Source organism: Pantherophis guttatus, chromosome 4 (assembly GCF_059756535.1).
Source record: "Pantherophis guttatus breed Tessera chromosome 4, ASM5975653v1, whole genome shotgun sequence".
NCBI lineage: Eukaryota > Metazoa > Chordata > Lepidosauria > Squamata > Colubridae > Pantherophis > Pantherophis guttatus.
In genome coordinates, this window is record NC_142066.1 from 39374812 (window position 1) to 39393500 (window position 18689).

At 36.5% G+C, this 18689-nt stretch overlaps 2 protein-coding genes across 2 annotated transcripts; both read right to left on the minus strand.

Moving 5' to 3' along the window:
• Positions 1 to 12500: 12500 nt before the first annotated feature.
• LOC117668941 (olfactory receptor 5J3-like) lies at positions 12501 to 13469 on the minus strand. The gene has a single exon (XM_034422992.1). The coding sequence runs from the start codon at positions 13467 to 13469 to the stop codon at positions 12501 to 12503; it is 969 nt and encodes a 322-aa protein (XP_034278883.1).
• Positions 13470 to 16431: 2962 nt separating this feature from the next.
• On the minus strand, positions 16432 to 17454 carry LOC117668943 (olfactory receptor 2AP1-like). The gene has a single exon (XM_034422993.1). It carries the CDS (start codon positions 17452 to 17454, stop codon positions 16432 to 16434), a length of 1023 nt encoding a protein of 340 aa, XP_034278884.1.
• Between the last annotated feature and the right edge of the window lie 1235 nt (positions 17455 to 18689).

Consider the following 18689-nt stretch of genomic DNA (forward strand, 5'->3'; position numbering starts at 1 on the left):
CGAACAAGACATGAGAGAACAAACATTACCCGAAAATAATAACCAAGAGAAACACAAACCCAAACACCAAGATATTAACATCAAAGAATGGAAGGAAGGTCACCCAGATATAAAATTAGACAAATATTTACATGACTCAGAAATATTACATGACAAACCAATTAGAACCAATAGAAACCAAAAACCCAAAAGATTAGAAGATTACATTTTATCCATCCAAACTGATAATCTAACCCCCAACTCATATGAAGAAATAACAAAACTGCCCCAGAAGGAAAGAAATAATTGGGAACAAGCAATGGAAAGGGAAATGAATAGTCTTAGAGAACTGAAGGTATATACCCCCACCAAAGTCCCAAACCACAAAACCCCAATTGGAACCAAATGGATATTTAAAATCAATAATTTAGATAATGACAAAATATTGTACAAAGCTAGATTAGTGGCACAAGGTTTTGCCCAAAAATATCCCGAAGATTATACGGATACATATTCCCCCACAGTTAGATCCGAAAGTGTTAAAAGTGCATTGACACTAGCATCAATTTTAGGATTAGAAGTCTATCTGCATGCAAATCTTGATAAAGAGATTTATGTCAAAGCTCCACCTAGCAAAAACTCACAAAAGGGAGACACTTGGCTTTTAAACAAAAGTCTATACGGATTAAAACAATCTGGAAAAAGGTGGTATGATTGTTTGGACAAAGTCCTTAAATCAATGGGTTTCACAGCCACATTAGCAGATAATTGCTTCTTTATTAAGAAGACAGATGACTCTATTGAATATGTACTTATTTATGTAGATGATATATTGTATTTTAGCGACAAAAAATGTAAATATGACAAATTTGCTAACTATCGAGGTAAACATTTCTCTTAAAGGCCTTGGGTAAAATAAACAAATATCTTGGGGTGCAAATTACAAAACAGAAAAAGGTTTTAGCCTATCTCAAAAGGAAAAAATCATAGAACTTTTACACAAATGTAATATGATCAATGCTAAACCTAGAGAACTCCTATGCAACAAGACTTCTTAAAAAATATGTATATCGAAGCCAGCGCCTTCACAGACAATACTTTTTACAGATCCGTCATAGGTTCTCTACTCTATATCGCCAATTGGACGAGACCTGACATAGCTTTACCCGTTAATCTTCTATCCAGGCATGTCAGTAACCCAAACTCATATCATTGTCAAAAGAGTGCTCAGATATTTGAAACATACTTTAAATATTTGTTTGAATTTAGAACCTGAAATCTCTAAAGAATTGAACCTAACTTGCTATGCTGATACTGATTGGGCTGGTGATATAAAGAATAGAAAAAGTACATCCGGATATGTGTTCTTCATATATAACAGCCCTGTGTACTGGTATACTGGAAAACAAAATCTAGTAGCTACTTCTACCACTGAGGCAGAATTCATCTGTATGTCTAAAGCAGCTAACAATTTGATATGGTTCGACGATCTACTTTCATCCATCTGGACTGAACCTAATTACCCTATTATTATACACGAGGACAACAAGGCCGCTATTGAGATCTCGGCAGCTGAAGCAATAGGTCAAAGGTCAAGGCATATTGACATAAAAAATAAACATGTCAGACAACTTTCAAATATTGGATTTATCAAAGCCTTATATTGTGATACAGAGGAACAAATTGCAGATATTTTAACTAAACCACTCCAAAGTAAACAACATAACTATCTAATGTCCAAATTGTGTATTCGTATATAAGATGAGATATTCTAATTACTTTACATATGTGCTGGTTAGTCATTTAGAGGGGGTTTTGTCACATGTAAATGACTAACCCTGTGATTGATTGATGTATATATCTAAAGTATGTAAATATTAATTCCCTTTTCCAATAACCACCCCATCATAACTCCTCCTTACCTTGGCTCTGCCTCCTTTGTATATAAGCCTATCCTGCTCCTTCATCCCTCAATCTCTCCTGTCATGATACCTGTTAAGATGTTTAATAGAAACAATAAATATATTTATAGAAAAGGAATGACTTCTATGAGTTATTGGGCTTGATCCTTGAATCTACGTAACAGGGTGCATGTGCTGGGGGCGGGGCACAGGTGGGGTACAGGCGGGGCACAGACACATGCACCGGGCAGGGTGTGTGGTGGGGGCATGCACATGTGCTAAGGGGCAGGATGCATGCAGGGGGATGCACGAGCACATGTGGGAGGCAGAGCACATGTGTGGGGGCCACACGCTCATTGCATTTTGGGGGTTCAGGCACATGTGCTTTGGGCACTTGGTCCAGAAAAGGTTAGCCATAACTGCTTTATAGTGTCCAGCCAATGGGTAATAGGGAAACCCCTTCTTCTTTTTCTGCTGATCACTCCCAGTCTGGTTGACTTTTTGAGTGAGTCAGCTCATATGACATGGCTAAAGTATGAGAGCTTTGGTTGGCGATCACTGGCTTTGAGTTATATTTTTGGTAAAGCAAATACTTTGTGGTTTTTGTAATCCATGAGATATATAATACTCATCTATAGTACCATAATTCAAAGGTGTCCTTCCTTCTCCTATCTGCTTTTTTCAGAATCCAGGTGTTACAGCTATAAGTAGCAATTGGAAAATTGCAATTGCATTGACTAATCTGCATTTGGTTGGGAGGATGATTATCCTTACTGTTCTGGATGTTATTCATGCTGGACATTGCAGGTCTTTCAAGTGCTATATACCTTTTGATCTCAGTGTTGCAGTGACTATGCTGGTTGATTTTAGAGCCCTGGAAGTTGAATTCCTTTACTGTTTCAGTATTGATCACATTTTCTGTAGATATTTTATCCCAAATTCCATCAAGACTTTCTCAGTTCATTATTCACTATATAAAATAGTAATGAAAAGGAAAATTTAAAAACATTCTGGCAAAATAGGAAAGCAGAAAGAACACAGCTAGAGCATAAAACAGGTGCCTATGGATTTGGAGATTGAATAGAGCTTGAGTTTCTGGAATTGAGGATAATTCATTTGACTGGAACAGTCCCATTTAAAAAGAAGTAAAAGCAAGTGCAAATCAGCTGTGAGCATAGCAACACAGCAGTTGAAATGACTAAGAAGACAGTGACTAGAAGTTGGAGGTAAAAAGACTTTTCAAGCCTTGCAGCTAATCACAGCTGTGACTTTAATTTTATTGGAACTGTGAAAGGCACTGTGAAAGGCACAGGTGGGAAAACAGAACTTTTAATCAGTGTTTGAAAACAGAGATTGGAAAACCGTTTGCAATGAGCTAGAAAGATATTGACATCTCTATTTTAATGAAAAGAAGTACTAAGGGGGACTTGATAGGTAAAGATTCCCCTCGCACATATGTCCTAGTTGTTTCCAACTCTAGGAGGCAGTGCTCATCTCCATTTCAAAGCTGAAGAGCCAGCCTTGCTGAAGACATCTCCATGGTCATGTGGCTGGCATGACTAAACACCAAAGGTGCACGGAATGCTGTTAGCTTCCCCCAAAGGTGGTCCCTATTTTTTTATTTGCATTTTTATTTGCTTTCGAACTGCTAGTTTGGCAGAAGCTGAGCCAAGTAACGGGAGCTCAATCCCTAGCAGCACTAGGGATTTGAACTGCTGAACTGCCAACCTTTTGATTGACAAGCTCAGCATCTTAGCCACTGAGCCACCACATCCCTTAAGGGGGACTTGATAGCAGTGTTCTAATATCTAAAGTATTGCCACAAAGAAGGGGAGGTGTCAACTTATTCTCTAAAGCACCTGAAGGCAGAACAAGAAACAATGGATGGAAACTAAGCAAGGACAGAAGCAACCTAGAACTAAGGAGAAATTTCCTGGCAGTTAGAACAATTAATCAGTGGAACACCTTGCCTCCAAAAGTTGTGGATGCTCCAACACTGAAAGTTTTTAAGAGATTAGACAACCATGTGTCTGAAATGGTATAGGGTTTCCTGTCTGAGCAGGGGGCTGAACTAGAAGACAACCAAAGTCCCTTCCAATTCTATTATGTTATCTTCCATTCCTTCCCTGAAAACAAGGTGAATGGCACCATATAGGCAATGAAGTTAAGTATAAATCTAGCTATATGAAAACAAGAGTTTTGATATTCTGTGACTTATCCCTATAAATGACATTTAAATGTGCACTGATTGGACCATCATGTCATAAGATAGGCCCTCTGTCACTGCGTTATTTTATTTCCCAGCTGAGTTTCATTATTTTTGGACTAATAGACTTACTGTAGTTTGCCAAGTTTCTTATCAGTAAGCTACGTGTTTCCGCATCCACCCACATTCCTGCTCACACACTCTTTCCTTTGTTCTCTTGCCAGAGGTCCGGCTCAGATAGCCGGCAAGAATTACTTTCAAAAATGTAACAATTAACTTTTCTTCGTTAGTGAGGTGTTTTTATTTTCTTTATAACAAATAAATGAGTTTTATTAGAAACCTTCCTTCGCGTTTCTTTTCAGAATATTGCAACTTGGAATAAGCCTCGATTCATCTCCTCCTCTAAACCAGGGTAATTAGTCCCAGAGCCAAACATGGGATTAATAAATGCCCTGACATTCTGGTAGCAGAGGATGGTTTGATTTATGGCTTTTTCCTTGTTTTGTTACTTCTGATAAGAGCGCATAGGCAATTAGTTTTTAGCTACTGAGGTACGCTAATTATATTGCTGAGATGCCGAAACAGAAGTAAAACAAATACAAAATGTATTTTGGCAGAAAGGAGGTTTCCAGATTTCCAGCCCCTTACTACAGCCACACGCCTGGAACAAGAAAAAGCCGTGGGAACAGAAATGGAGACAGATAAGACAGAAGCTGTTTTTGAAGATGATGATTTACGACTGAGGTCAGTAACATTTTCTTCTGATCTTCCAAGCTCTGAAAAAGTCTTCCCAGAACCTTCTGAATTTGTAATGCTCGATGCAAGGCCAAAGCACACTACCGAGCAAAATTCCTCCCACAAAGAGAGAGAAACAATTCATTACTCTTCTCAAAGCCCTGAGCTCACCCAGCGTGAGATGGCTATGAAAGCCTATCGTGACCATATAAAACTCTATGAACAGCAGCTATCCCAGGCAAAAATGGCTATATCTATGCTTGAGCAAGATAAGGGAGATAACTTAAATTTTTCAAAAAGCGCCATATTGTCTTCTTGCTCAGAGCCAAAGACACTCCCCCTGGTGGATTCTGTGTCAGGCCAATTAAGGCAAAGAGCACTGCATACGTCACATGAAAGTCTCCCTGATCAAGTTACACATGTCTTACATAACCACTCCTACTCTAAAGCATACAATGCCCCGTATGCAAAGCTGCCCGAAGCCAAAGGTGCAGCACCATCTGCTGGCGAAAGTAATTTACTACAGGAAGCTGAAATGCCACAAGTGTTTCCACAGGCCCAAACTCAAACACCCCCTGGCGGTGTTGGTGTCCTTTTAGATGGAACACAGCAAAGGCAAATGACTGCATCTCCAGCAGGTCATGCCAATATTGCACATCAAATGGCAACTGGAATACAGCAGATTCCAGTGCATCAGCCACAGCAGCTACAAATGCCTGCATATGTGCCCCAGCCACAAGTGCAAATAGGGCCAGCTCCTGGCCCACCTCCAATGGCACAACCAAGACCATTTTTAGGTCCACAACAGGCACAGCAAATACCACAGGCATTTCTGCCAGCACAGCCAGCATACCAAGTGCAGGCTCCTTACCAGGCATTTTCTATCTCTCCACTAACTGGTGAGTCAAAACTAAAAATGTCAGGACACAATTACAAAGCCTGGGTCAGTGAGATTACACTATTGCTTCTTAGAGAAGGCAGTCACTGTATGGTATTTAACCCACCTGCTCCACCTTGGACTTATGCAATAAGAGATTTAGAGATAAGGGCTCGCACAACATTATTGATGTCCATGGATACTGAACTGCAGATCACTTTTCCACCAAATACAATGGCCCGACAAATTTGGGCTGAATTGGAAAATTGCTACAGGCCTATCTCAATTGAATCTTCATGTTTACTCATGTCTGAACTCCACGGTTCGAGATTGAAACCTGGTGAACAAATTGGAGGACATTTGACCAAACTGAAAGGTCTGAGAACAGAATTGAGAGAAAGAGGCCATAACATTGAAGATATTCAAATGATCAGCATCATTATTAACTCTTTGAATTATGAATGGAAAGATACTGTTACAAAAATTAACCAAGTCCCTATTGCTCAACGCACAGTGGACAATGTCTGTAGACTTTTAATTGAAGAAGAGGCATTCATGTTGGCCACGCCACACTTGAGAGGACCACCCGCATCAAGAGCTCCAGCTAAACGCCCCTTCCGAGGAAGGACCTACGCTCCAAGGATGCCAAGATGCAACACCTGCAATCGTGTGGGACATGCCACCCGGGATTGTCCCCAACGAGTTCCAGCTCCCGTCACATACCAGCCCAGAGGAACAGATTCCAGAGGCAGAGGCAGAGGCAGAGGTGGAAGACAAGGTCGTTGTGGTCCCCGGCGTGATCCACAAACACCACTCGCCACATTGGCTTTAACCAATGATCCACAACCTCAACCAGAGTACGACAGACAACTCCTGTGGACTTTGGACAGTGGTGCAGCATTGCACGTTACCTACAGAAAGGAACTTTTCACAGAAATGCACGAGCCAGAACCTGAACTACGTGAACTTTATTCTTTCTCCAATCATCCTTGTCAGATTAAAGGAAAAGGAACTGTTTATGTTGAAGAGCTCGATGCATTCATTCCTGATGTTTATTACATACCAACAGCAACCAGTAATTTGCTTAGTCAGAGTCACTTGTCTAGAACATTAAATTTTCAAGTTCACCACCTTGAAAAAGCAAGTTACATAGTTAAAGATGGAGATATTGTTGCTGAAACCATATTAATTGGTGGTGTTTATTACTTAAAGCCAAAGCCTAAAACCCAAACACAGGCAAGTATGCAAACTCCAAAAAGGGAACACACAGGCCCAGAGAGAGATGCTCCAGAGAGAGATCCTGTTGCTACCCCTAAGGCTCCTAAAGCCAACAAAAATAGAATTGGTAAACAGGTTGCTCAGAGCAAGCCTGAGGTTCCGCATAAAAATGTTAATGTTGAGAATTCACTAACAGGTAAACCTTTGCATTCCAGGTGTATCCACAAATGGCATAGAAGATTGGGGCATGCCAGTTTCCGTGTTCTTAGGAAGATGCCAGAGTTCGCAAAAGGTTTGGATCTAAAGGGGTGTAAGGTGTTTTTGGATTGTGCTGTGTGCAAGAAGGCCAAATCCAAAGCAGCAGCCATTCCCAAACACGCTACACGCCTGTCAACATGCATTTTTGATTTGGTTCACATTGACATAGTTGGTCCTTTCCCGCCATCATTTGGTGGTAGAAAATATTTTCTAACAATTGTTGATAATTACTCTAGATGTGGATATGTATATCCTATGAAAGAAAAATCAGAGATTTTTCAGATCTTTAAAGACTTTGCAACCCTTGTTTCTACCCAACACCAAGTTCGCATCGCCAGAATCCAGAGTGATCGTGGTGCCGAGTTCATGTCTCAGCGTTTCCAGGACTGGATGCGTAAGAATGGAATTATTCATCAGACTTCAGCCCCTGACACATCGGCTCACAACGGAGAGGTACTGCAAACCATGATGCGTTGTCTCCTAGAAGACGCCAACCTTGATATGATATACTGGGGTGAAGCTATCAAGTATGCAAATTACATTGTAAACCGTACTTGGAGCAGTGTAACAAATCAGACTCCTTTCTTCATGTTGTATGGCTACAAGCCCGATCTTAAAAACATTCATATTTTTGGTTCATATGCTATGGTGAACATTCCCTTAGCTCAAAGAAGAAAAGGAAGTCCAGCAGCAAAGAGACTGAGATTTATGGGTATTGATGATAATTCAAAATGGAGCAGATTTATTGACTCTAAACATGCAATTGTGATTTCCCAATCTGCTAATTTTGAAGAAGATATTGACTGGTCCAGGATTCATTCCAATGATCCTGGAGTTTATTTTCCCAGAGATGATACTGCTGATACCACGCAGATTGATGATCAAGATTCCACCATTGATTCTTCTCAACCCAATGTTCCGTCTTCGCAAGCCGCAGATGCTGACGCTAGCGACGAAAGTGAGGACGAGGACGAAGAAGAAGACTGGACAGTTGTCCCGAGATGTTCCAAGAGGGCCACAAAAGGAATCCCTCCACAACGATATTCTTGGCAACTGACAAAAGCACCCTTGCCTTTGATTTGCAATGTTACACTTCCACCTGATAATTTCACACAAATCAAGCAGCTCCCTGATTCAGAACAAGACAAATGGTATGATGCAATGCAGGCTGAAATGGACAGTCTAAAGAAACTTAAAGTATTTACACCTGCAAAACCTCCAGCAAACAAAAAGGTCATTGGCACTCGATGGGTCTATAGAATCAAAAAGAAACCAAATGGTGAGTCACTGTACAAAGCCAGACTTGTAGCTCAGGGTTTCGCTCAACGTTATCCTGAGGACTACACAAATACTTACTCACTGACAGTCAGAACTGAGAGTGTAAAAATTGCTTTAGCAACTGCAACTATCCTTGGTTTAGAAGTTTTCCAATTTGATGTTGACATGGCTTATCTACATGCAGACCTAGATGAAGAGATCTACGTGAGAAGTCCTCCAGGATTCCGACAGCAAGAAGGGGATACCTGGTTCCTAAACAAAAGTCTCTATGGTCTGAAACAATCTGGTTTAATGTGGTACTTATGTCTTACTGACAAACTAAATTCAATGGGCTTTATTAAGTCCGAAACTGATGAATGCGTGTTCACAAAAAGATCTAACAATGCATATGAGATAGTTCTTGTTTATGTTGATGATATTGTTTATATTGGTCCAAATAAGCAAATGAGTGAAATTTTTGCCAAAGCTTTGCAGAGATACTTCACATTGAAATCATTAGGTCATATTAGCACGTATTTAGGTGTTCAGATTGAAAAGACACAGAAGGGGTTTAGTCTTTCACAAGAAGATAAAATTGAACAAGTTTTGCATCATTGCAACATGAAGGATGCTAACACAACAAAGACACCCATGCAAACAGATTTTCATAACTTGACACAACAAGAAAGTCCTGAGTTCGAGGATCAAACACTTTATCGTTCAGTCATTGGGTCACTATTGTACATTAGTAGTTGGACCAGACCCGACATTGCACTTAGTGTTAATCTCTTATCTCGACACGTAGGTAAGGCAAAACAGTTTCATTGGACATGCATTAAGAAACTACTGAGATACCTAAAATACACCAAACATTTGAAGTTATTGTTAGAACCAACACATACTGATTATGCAGAATTATGTTGTTATGCAGATTCTGATTGGGCAAGTGATAAGAAATCACGTAAAAGTACTTCAGGTTATATGATATTCTTAAATGGATGTCCTGTTTATTGGCAAGTACGTAAACAGAATTTTGTTTCTTGTTCATCTACTGAAGCTGAATATGCTTGTGTTTCAGATGCATGTAATTCTCTAACTTGGTTCGATGCTTTAGTCACAGATATCTGGACACACCCGATCCGACCGATCACCGTGATGGAAGACAATGAATCGGTGGTTTATATTTCTGAATCTCATTTTACAGGTTCTAGGTCCAGACACATTGACATCCGTTATCAAAACATAAAGCATTTAGTGAAAAAAGGTTTTGTCAAAATGCAATATGTATCTACACATGATCAAATTGCTGATATGCTCAACAAACCACTTCCAGCAGCTCAACATGAGTATCTGCGCAAGAAGATGTGCCTTATTTGATGATGTACTGATATTCGCTCAACTGGCAAAGAAGGGGAATGTCACTGCGTTATTTTATTTCCCAGCTGAGCTTCATTATTTTTGGACTAATAGACTTACTGTAGTTTGCCAAGTTTCTTATCAGTAAGCTACGTGTTTCCGCATCCACCCACATTCCTGCTCACACACTCTTTCCTTTGTTCTCTTGCCAGAGGTCCGGCTCAAATAGCCGGCAAGAATTACTTTCAAAAATGTAACAATTAACTTTTCTTAGTTAGTGAGGTGTTTTTATTTTCTTTATAACAAATAAATGAGTTTTATTAGAAACCTTCCTTCGCGTTTCTTTTCAGAATATTGCAACTTGGAATAAGCCTCGATTCATCTCCTCCTCTAAACCAGGGTAATTAGTCCCAGAGCCAAACATGGGATTAATAAATGCCCTGACACCCTCTGCTGTGAATATTAATTACCAATATGATAAAGTACCTTTAAACATTCAGAGGCAGTTACTATTAAAGTCTTTATTGTTCTTTTGAAAAAGTATGAAATAAACAGTGTTATACCAGGCAGACAATAAGCACCAATTATAATTGTCAGTAAGAAGACAACACTATTATCAGAACAATTTTATGATGTTTATTAAAATATATCATTGACATTTTCTTTTTGCATTTTAAACTTCCACTAAATTCCATTAGCTTAATAGCAATAGCACTTAGACTGATATACTGCTTTATAATGCTTCACAACCCTCTGTAAACAGTTTACAGAGTCAGCCTATCACCCCCAACAATCTGGGTCCTCATTTTACCCACCTTGGAAGGCTGAGTCAACTTGAGCCTGGTGAGATTCGAACTGCCAAATTACAGGCAGCCAGCAGTCAGCAGAATAACCTGCAGTACTGCATTTTAACGACTGCGCCACCGCAGCTCAAAATAAATTTATTCTTATTAATACACATGCACATATGAATGAATGAATGAATGAATGAATGAATGAATGAATGAATGAATGAATACATTCATGTTGGCTTGTAGAGGTCACAGGCTAAGCAGTAAATACAAATCCACTCTAGTGGTGATATATGGTGACTTATCACTATAAGAAAATGTACCCATTCTCATCTATCAACTTGTGAAATGTACTCTCAGTCAGACATATGGATTATCAATGCAATAAAGTAATTTTCAAATATATACAATCAATGATAATTAATATATATATCATTCTGCTGAGAAAATATTTAATAAATGATATTACAACAAAACATAATAAGCATTCATTAACAGAGAAATTAGAAACAACATTATTATCAGACTAATTTGTATTATGTTTATTAAAAAATTACATTTCAAATTTCCACTAAATCCCATTCTATTTTAAATTTCTCTTACAAATTATCAGTAGACTTATATAATATTAGAAGTTCCTTTATAACAAGTGATAAACTAGATTACTAAAATTTTCAACAATATAAATATTTTTGGTGAAACCTATATAATAGATACATTGGAAACAACAGTAAACCCATACAAAGAGTGTTGGAAGCTAGTTTGGACATACTAATGCTAAGGGCTGGCTGAACTAGAAAGAAGCTAGGCTGAAGTAGAATATCACCTCTTTACAGTAAATAACTCTAATAATCATGATGTGTATTGATAGTAATGAACACTATAAGGAACATTCAGTCTAAGACAATACATAAAGTCCACCTGACTACATAGCTACATAAAATGTAATTGTATGATGTATGATATATGATCACATCAATGATCTGCCATAGATCAGGAAAAAAATCCAGTATGACTGAAAGATAAGAGCAGGACATGAATTTCCAGGATCAAGAACAACCCAAGTAAAATTAACAGCTCCTCAAAGTGGTTTTTGAATAGTAATAATATTTTATGACAATATCAATGTGATTGTAAGAGCTTCTCTATTCTATAGTCAGCTGCTATTTTATTTTCTCCTCTTCACTGCTACTTCTCTCATTCCTTTTTTTCAGAGTGGCAAACTATCTTACTAGATACTAATTTAGGTAACCTCCCTGTTTGCATTAGACAAATAGTGTGTGTGTGTGTGTGTGTGTGTGTGTGTGTGTGTGTGTGAGAGAGAGAGAGAGAGAGAGAGAGAGAGAGAGAGAGAGAGAGAGAGAGAGAGAGAGAGAGAGAGAGAGAGAGAGAGAGAGATGTTGGAATTGAGAACAACAATAAAGGGATAACTATTCATATTTTTATACAATAAACTAGGCAATTGTTATACATTAACTGTTATTTTCTGGAATGATTCTTCCAACAAGAAACAAAGATCCCAACAGAATTGAAAATAAATTTTATGTATTTTCCTCAAGAAAGAATTTAGATACAGAAAAGGAATTAGTAAAAAAAAAAAAAAAAAAAAGCTCTATGATAATTAAAACTATCAGAACCTGATAAGCCAAATAGCTAATTTTCTGCTCTCTGTTCTTCATGCTTATGGCAAACTTACGGTATTAAGCTTAAAATAGTTATATTATAAGGCCCTTCAAACCTTGCAAAACACTTATGAAAAAAACCCAAGCTCTCCCTCTATATAGATTAATTCATCCACTCCAATAATGTTGCACCGCCAGCCCCAGCTCTACTGTCCTATAAAAAAAACAGTCAAAACTGTATGGCAATAACAAAAAAAAAGGTATATCTCTCATTTAGCAACTCTTTTATAGGTGTTGTGTCTATGAACAAAAGAAATAACTTCTTCCAAAAATTCTCAATTTCTTTTGAACCCATCCTAAAGCTTTGTGGACATCTTTATTTCTTAAAGTATAAATGATGGGATTCACCAATGGAGTCAAAATTGTATAAAATATGGAGAAAAATTTATTGAGATGTCTCAGAGTGGGGTTATCTGGCAACATGTAGACAATGATAATAGTGCCATAAAAAAGACAAACCACCATGAGATGAGAGGAACAGTTTGAGAAAGCTTTTTGCCTCCCAGTGCTGGATTTGATTTTTATGATGGCAATGATGATGCATATGTAAGATGTGAATGTCAAAATAAATGGAATGACAGCATCAATGAAGGAAAGGAGAGCAACAATGAGTTCAAGAAAACTTGTATCAGTACAGGATAGTTTTTCTAGTGGGGTCAAGTCACAAAAGTAATGGTCAATGACATTTGGGCCACAAAAGGATAACTGACTAAGGAGAAACAAAGTGATTCCATTAGCTACTAACCCGTTTAGCCATGACCCAGCCATAAGATAAACACACAGCTTCCTACTCATAATCAAACCATAAAGGAAAGGTCTACATATAGCCAAATAGCGGTCATAAGACATTGCTGCAAGAAGATATGTTTCTACAGTTGCAAAAGAGCCAAAAAAATAATATTGGGCTAGACACTGATTCACGGTAATAGTTGCCTTTCCTGTTAACAAACTAGTCAACATTTTTGGCAATATACTTGAAGTATAGCATGTCTCCAGACAGGACAAATTTCCAAGAAAAATGTACATAGGGGTGTGAAGACATGGGTCAGCCACAACTAGCACAATGATAAGGAAGTTCCCAGTTATTGTCACAACATAAATCAACAAGAAAAGTAAGAAAAGCATAAATTGCAACTGAACAGAATTCCCCAAACCCAAGAGGATGAATTCTACAATGTCCGATTGATTGCCTTTCTCTGAAGCCAGCATTTTTTTTAGTTGACTGCATCACGTTCAAAAGTACAGTACAATCTGAAAATCATGTGTCTGAGATTTCCACTGGATCCCTTAATCCACACTTCCAATAAGTAGCCCGTAGTGTGGGTGAAATTCATCTACAATGAATAGCTATGGAATTCTTAGCGATCAATGGTATCATTCCAATAATTAACTTCAGAAGGTTCTTCTACTTCAGAGTTCATCTATATTTTTCTTTGAATATCAAAAGACCTGAGAATTACAAGAAACAAACCAACAATGAATGTAAATGTTAGTCCCATCAACTACTTCCTCAAAGCCAAAATTACAGCAATGTTAGAGGTTCAGTCTTTTGCATTTTTCTCCAACAATGATGATGTTAAAAAAAGATACTAACAAATTTTCTGAACATCTTTGCATTATTTGTCTAGGATCCTTCTACATTAATATTTTCAGTTTCTAATGCATAAATTGTACATCAACAGAAACAGATTATAAGAATAAACATAAAAGATTTTATCAAAGATAATTCTGAGTTTTATTTTCTGTATGCTGGGACTGATTTTCTTCATGTTTTGCTGCAGAATCCATTTTATTACAATCATGAATTCACTTAAAGCTTCTGTTGATTAATCATGCTGGCAAATGAAATAATGCAAATTCAACATATCTTGAGTTGGTCAAATTTTGTCTGATTGACATTGTTGTAAAGGAACAATGGTTTAGCTAGTTTGGCTAGCCAGGCTGATTTGTGATCAAGTCTTACATTAGATTTGGTTGATAACATAAATTCCATCTTATTTTTATAATATTTATTCTTTATATCTTGCTTGCTGAGTAAATTGAATTATATATGGAGTAGATATTTATATGTACGTAAAGAAATAGATAACTATATCCTGCTCTGCTTACTATTGGACTTTCTTCAAAAAGAGTATCATACTGCTTAGTATAAAATATTCCATTGTTATGTTTAATTAGCTATTTATCTTCCATCAATTTATTTCATTTTACTCAAGAGCAACTAAATATTGTTTTATTAAAATATTATCATTGATATGTTAAAATATCATTATTGGTCATCACATCATTTGTAATTCTAAGTAGCATCTTTGGACAAAGATCATTTGCAAAGATGGACAAGTCCAAATAGTAGACCAGAGATCATCTTCCAAAAATTCAAAGAGAGACAGGATAACTACGCTACCTAAATGCTAACTGAACACATTTCTTATTCATCACTTCAACATTTTTATTGAGAATCAGAATTTAGACAATATTAATATGAAAATAGTTTGAAATTGAGTTAAGTTTAGATTATTAACATTTTGTTATACTTGTTTCTCCCAATTGTGACCTTTAAAGAAATAAATTTAGAATAAATACTTGATCCTGAGTCACAGTACAAACCGAAAGAAACATCAAGTTTATAAATCACTGTAAAACAAAAATGATCAAAATATATATGCATACACACATATACATATTACATATACATGAGTTAATTTGATGTCTTCATGTTCTAATTATTTAAAAATAACTCTTGAAGTGTCTGAGACTAGAACCTACCTGCCTTGAGTGAGTATAAGTTTCACAGATATCCTAACCGTCACTAGCGCTAGTGATTTATCTTTAAATTGCAGCATTAAAAAATGGCACTTGGTAACCACTATTTAATAAAGTATCCTTAGAACTTCAAATGAGTTCACTGGGGGATTTGAAATTAATCTTCTAGTTTTCTGGAAAATTATAAAATGCAACCAGTTTCTTAAATCCAAAAGGGATTTTTACATTAATTATTTCCCTTAAGATTTCCTTCTTGTACACAGTTTATTACTTTGAAAAATCTTTCTCAGGTAACACTTCTTGAGAGTCTGCAGGTGTGTTGTCAGACATATAATAACAATTGAATTATAGCATAACCCAAAGAAACATCAAATTTTGTCAGCCTTATATGATAGTCCAGATAAGAAGCACATGTAGAATATGAGATGTACTTTATTGTAAGATTATTTTTAAAAAACTTTGTAAATCTGAAATTACATTTCTCCACTATCATCTTTATAGCCCAAGAAACTAGGGAGAGTCTCTTGTGAGATATCTGTCACACCCACATTATCTGACCATTGCCCTCACTGCAGCTCTTCCCTCATCTCCCAAGGTCCTTCCCACAGGACAAGTTTCATCCAATTCATATATTTACTCCCCCCTCTTTGGTTCTATGTTACAGCATCTTAGAATACCACCAAATAATTATAATGATAATTCTTATACAATAGCCACATATTTCAATTTCCAACAGCTTCCAAGAAGCTATTGGGAGGTGTTTATTTGACCTCAATATTGCAAAATGTACACTCACATGGGACCAGTCTACTAATTTGGGATCATAATGCATCTTCCCACTATGTGGCTGAATTAAATTCACATTCTATGGGAGAGCAATATTCAAATCTCAGTTCTGAAATCCTAATGAAGATAAATGTTTTATGTTTTAGATAGGCAATACCCACTACAAAAATCACACTGTATAATTCCTGATTAGAAGAGAAATTGACAAAGCTTCTCATTTTATTCAGGTAGACAGTGTCCAGACTCAATGGTCCATTTGGGTTCAATTAGACTCCAAGCCTTGCTTTCAGAAATTAACAGGATAGAGTGATAGAACAGAAAACAAGTTTACATTAGTAAAGGATGACTCAAAGACCCAATAAATAAAGACCCAAGCCCTCTATGCAAATTCCTTTAGCTAATAAATGTACAAAAGTATTTTCTTAAAAAATCTGATGGAACACACTGAAATAAAAATGTGATATAATAAATTATAGTATGGTATCATACAGTATATTGTAATAATAGAGATATAAATAATATCTCAAGGATAAGAGACTGCAAAGGAATTTCTACATTCTGGTGACAAAAGATATAAAGTATAAACAACTTTTAATTAGTGTCCACTTACTTACATCAGATTTTAAAACCTACAGTTAAATTTTTGCAAACTAATGAAGTGAAGAGATGTTGAAATTTTCAGATGATTCATGTGATATATTAATATTTTATTAAAAAGCCTTTTTACAGCTTTGTGAACTTCTTTGTTTCTCAAAGTATAGATAAGAGGATTGAACAAGGATGTCATAACCGTATAGAAAATGGAAAATATTTTATTCAAAGGTCTGAGGGAGGCAGTGTCTGGCAACACATAGACAATGATTAATGTGCTATAAAAGAGGGAAACCACCAAGAGGTGAGAGGAGCAGGTTGAAAAGGCCTTTTGCCTTCCAGTGGTGGATTTGATTTTGATGATGGTGCCAATGATGCAAACATAGGAGGCAATGGTCAACAGAAATGGAACAATTATGAAAATAACAGCTTCACAAAAAGCAATTAATTCAATGAGACTTGTGTCAGTACATGATAATTTCTGCAATGGACGAAAGTCACAAAAGTAATCATCTATGACATTAGGCCCACAGAAGGATAATTGAGTGGTAAAACTCACCAGAATCACATCAAATATCAAACTATTTATCCATGCCCCAGCCATAAGCTGGAAACAGAGCTTCTTGTTCATAATGGAAGCATAGTGTAAAGGTCTACAAATTGCCAAAAAGCGGTCATAAGACATTGCAGCCAAGATGTATGTTTCTGTAGTTCCACAAAGACATACAAAATGATATTGCACTAGGCATCCATGGACAGAAATGGTTCTTTCACCAGTCAACAAGCTGACCAACATTTTAGGCAGCAAGATACAGCTGTAGCAAGTGTCCAGGAAAGACAAATTTGCCAGGAAGAAGTACATTGGTGTGTGAAGTTGCTGATCAACCAGAACAAGCAGAAAGATAAAGATGTTTCCAGTTATTGTGATCAGATAAATCACCAGGAAGAATGTGGAAAGGAAAGGCTGTAGCTGATGAGAATTGCCAAAACCCAGAAGGATAAATTCTCTGACACTTGTCTTGTTTCCATTTTCAATAAGCAGAATTTCTTCCATGTATCAAATGTCAATAAAATCTAGAACATATGTCAAGAAGCAGTCATGTTGAAAGGCAGTTTTATGCTAAATTTCCTTATGATTTCTTAAATTTTGTTAAATATATTTTGTAAATGTTATTAGCTGTTATTCATTATTATTTCACTCAAATAACAGAGTGACTGAGATTTTACACTACAAGTAGCAAAATCATACTTTTATCTCACGCCTATGCTGGAGAGCAGTTTAATTGAATCAAACATTTCCATTTCTCTTTTCTTTTCTAAGTATACCTCCCTGAAATTCTAAAATGTGATCAATTTGAAATAAATAATTCAATGACATTTGGATCCCTTTCTTTAAAAGCTACACATTTTTTTTTCCTAGGGTATTTCTTGTGATACATATATCCAAAATGATTCTGGTTATAGATATGCAGTAACTGTTTCCACACAATCCTTTCTATTTTTTGTAGTAATTTAATCTTTGAATTAAAAAAGAGAGAGAGATAGCGTTACTGATGAAGAAATGTACCAAAGAAAAAGTGACTGGACTTAATAACATGCCTAATACATTGTAAAAGATGGAACATTAAACACACTGTAATTATGTTTATTTGGGGGAAAAGTGGGAAAGACTGTGTACTGTGAAACATAGTTACAGTATAAAATGTAGTATTAATCAAATAATCTGGTATTTACCACAAATAATGTTTAACACTAAACTTTAATATATATATTTTCACCTATTTGAAAAAAGCTTTATAAGAGGAATTTACCCAACCAGTAACTATGAATCAACATTGAAACAAAGGCATAAAAAATAAAATATTACTCATAGAACTCTATTAATTTTTCAACTGCAGTGCTGGAAAAAAAATCTGCATTTTATTACCACACTATCTCATAATTCCCTTATCAGTAATAAAACTTTAACAGGAATGAAAATGATAAACTGATCTCTTGCTAGATAAAAAAACAAATGTTTTTCTTCAGCCATTCCTAAATTAAATTTTACATATGTTATCAATTCAGAAGTAGTAAATCATATATAAGGTCACCTGTGGCACAAGGAAATATCTTTTTAAGCATCCAGAAGGTTATCTTCTCCAAAGAAAAACATCATATATTTTCACAAAGAAAAAAAGAATCCCATTCATTTGGACTAATCTTCCCTGGGATGGCTTTACACATTGCACAAATGCATGTTATATTTTAACAGAATCTCAGCTCACACATGTGGTAAAAGGTTTACAA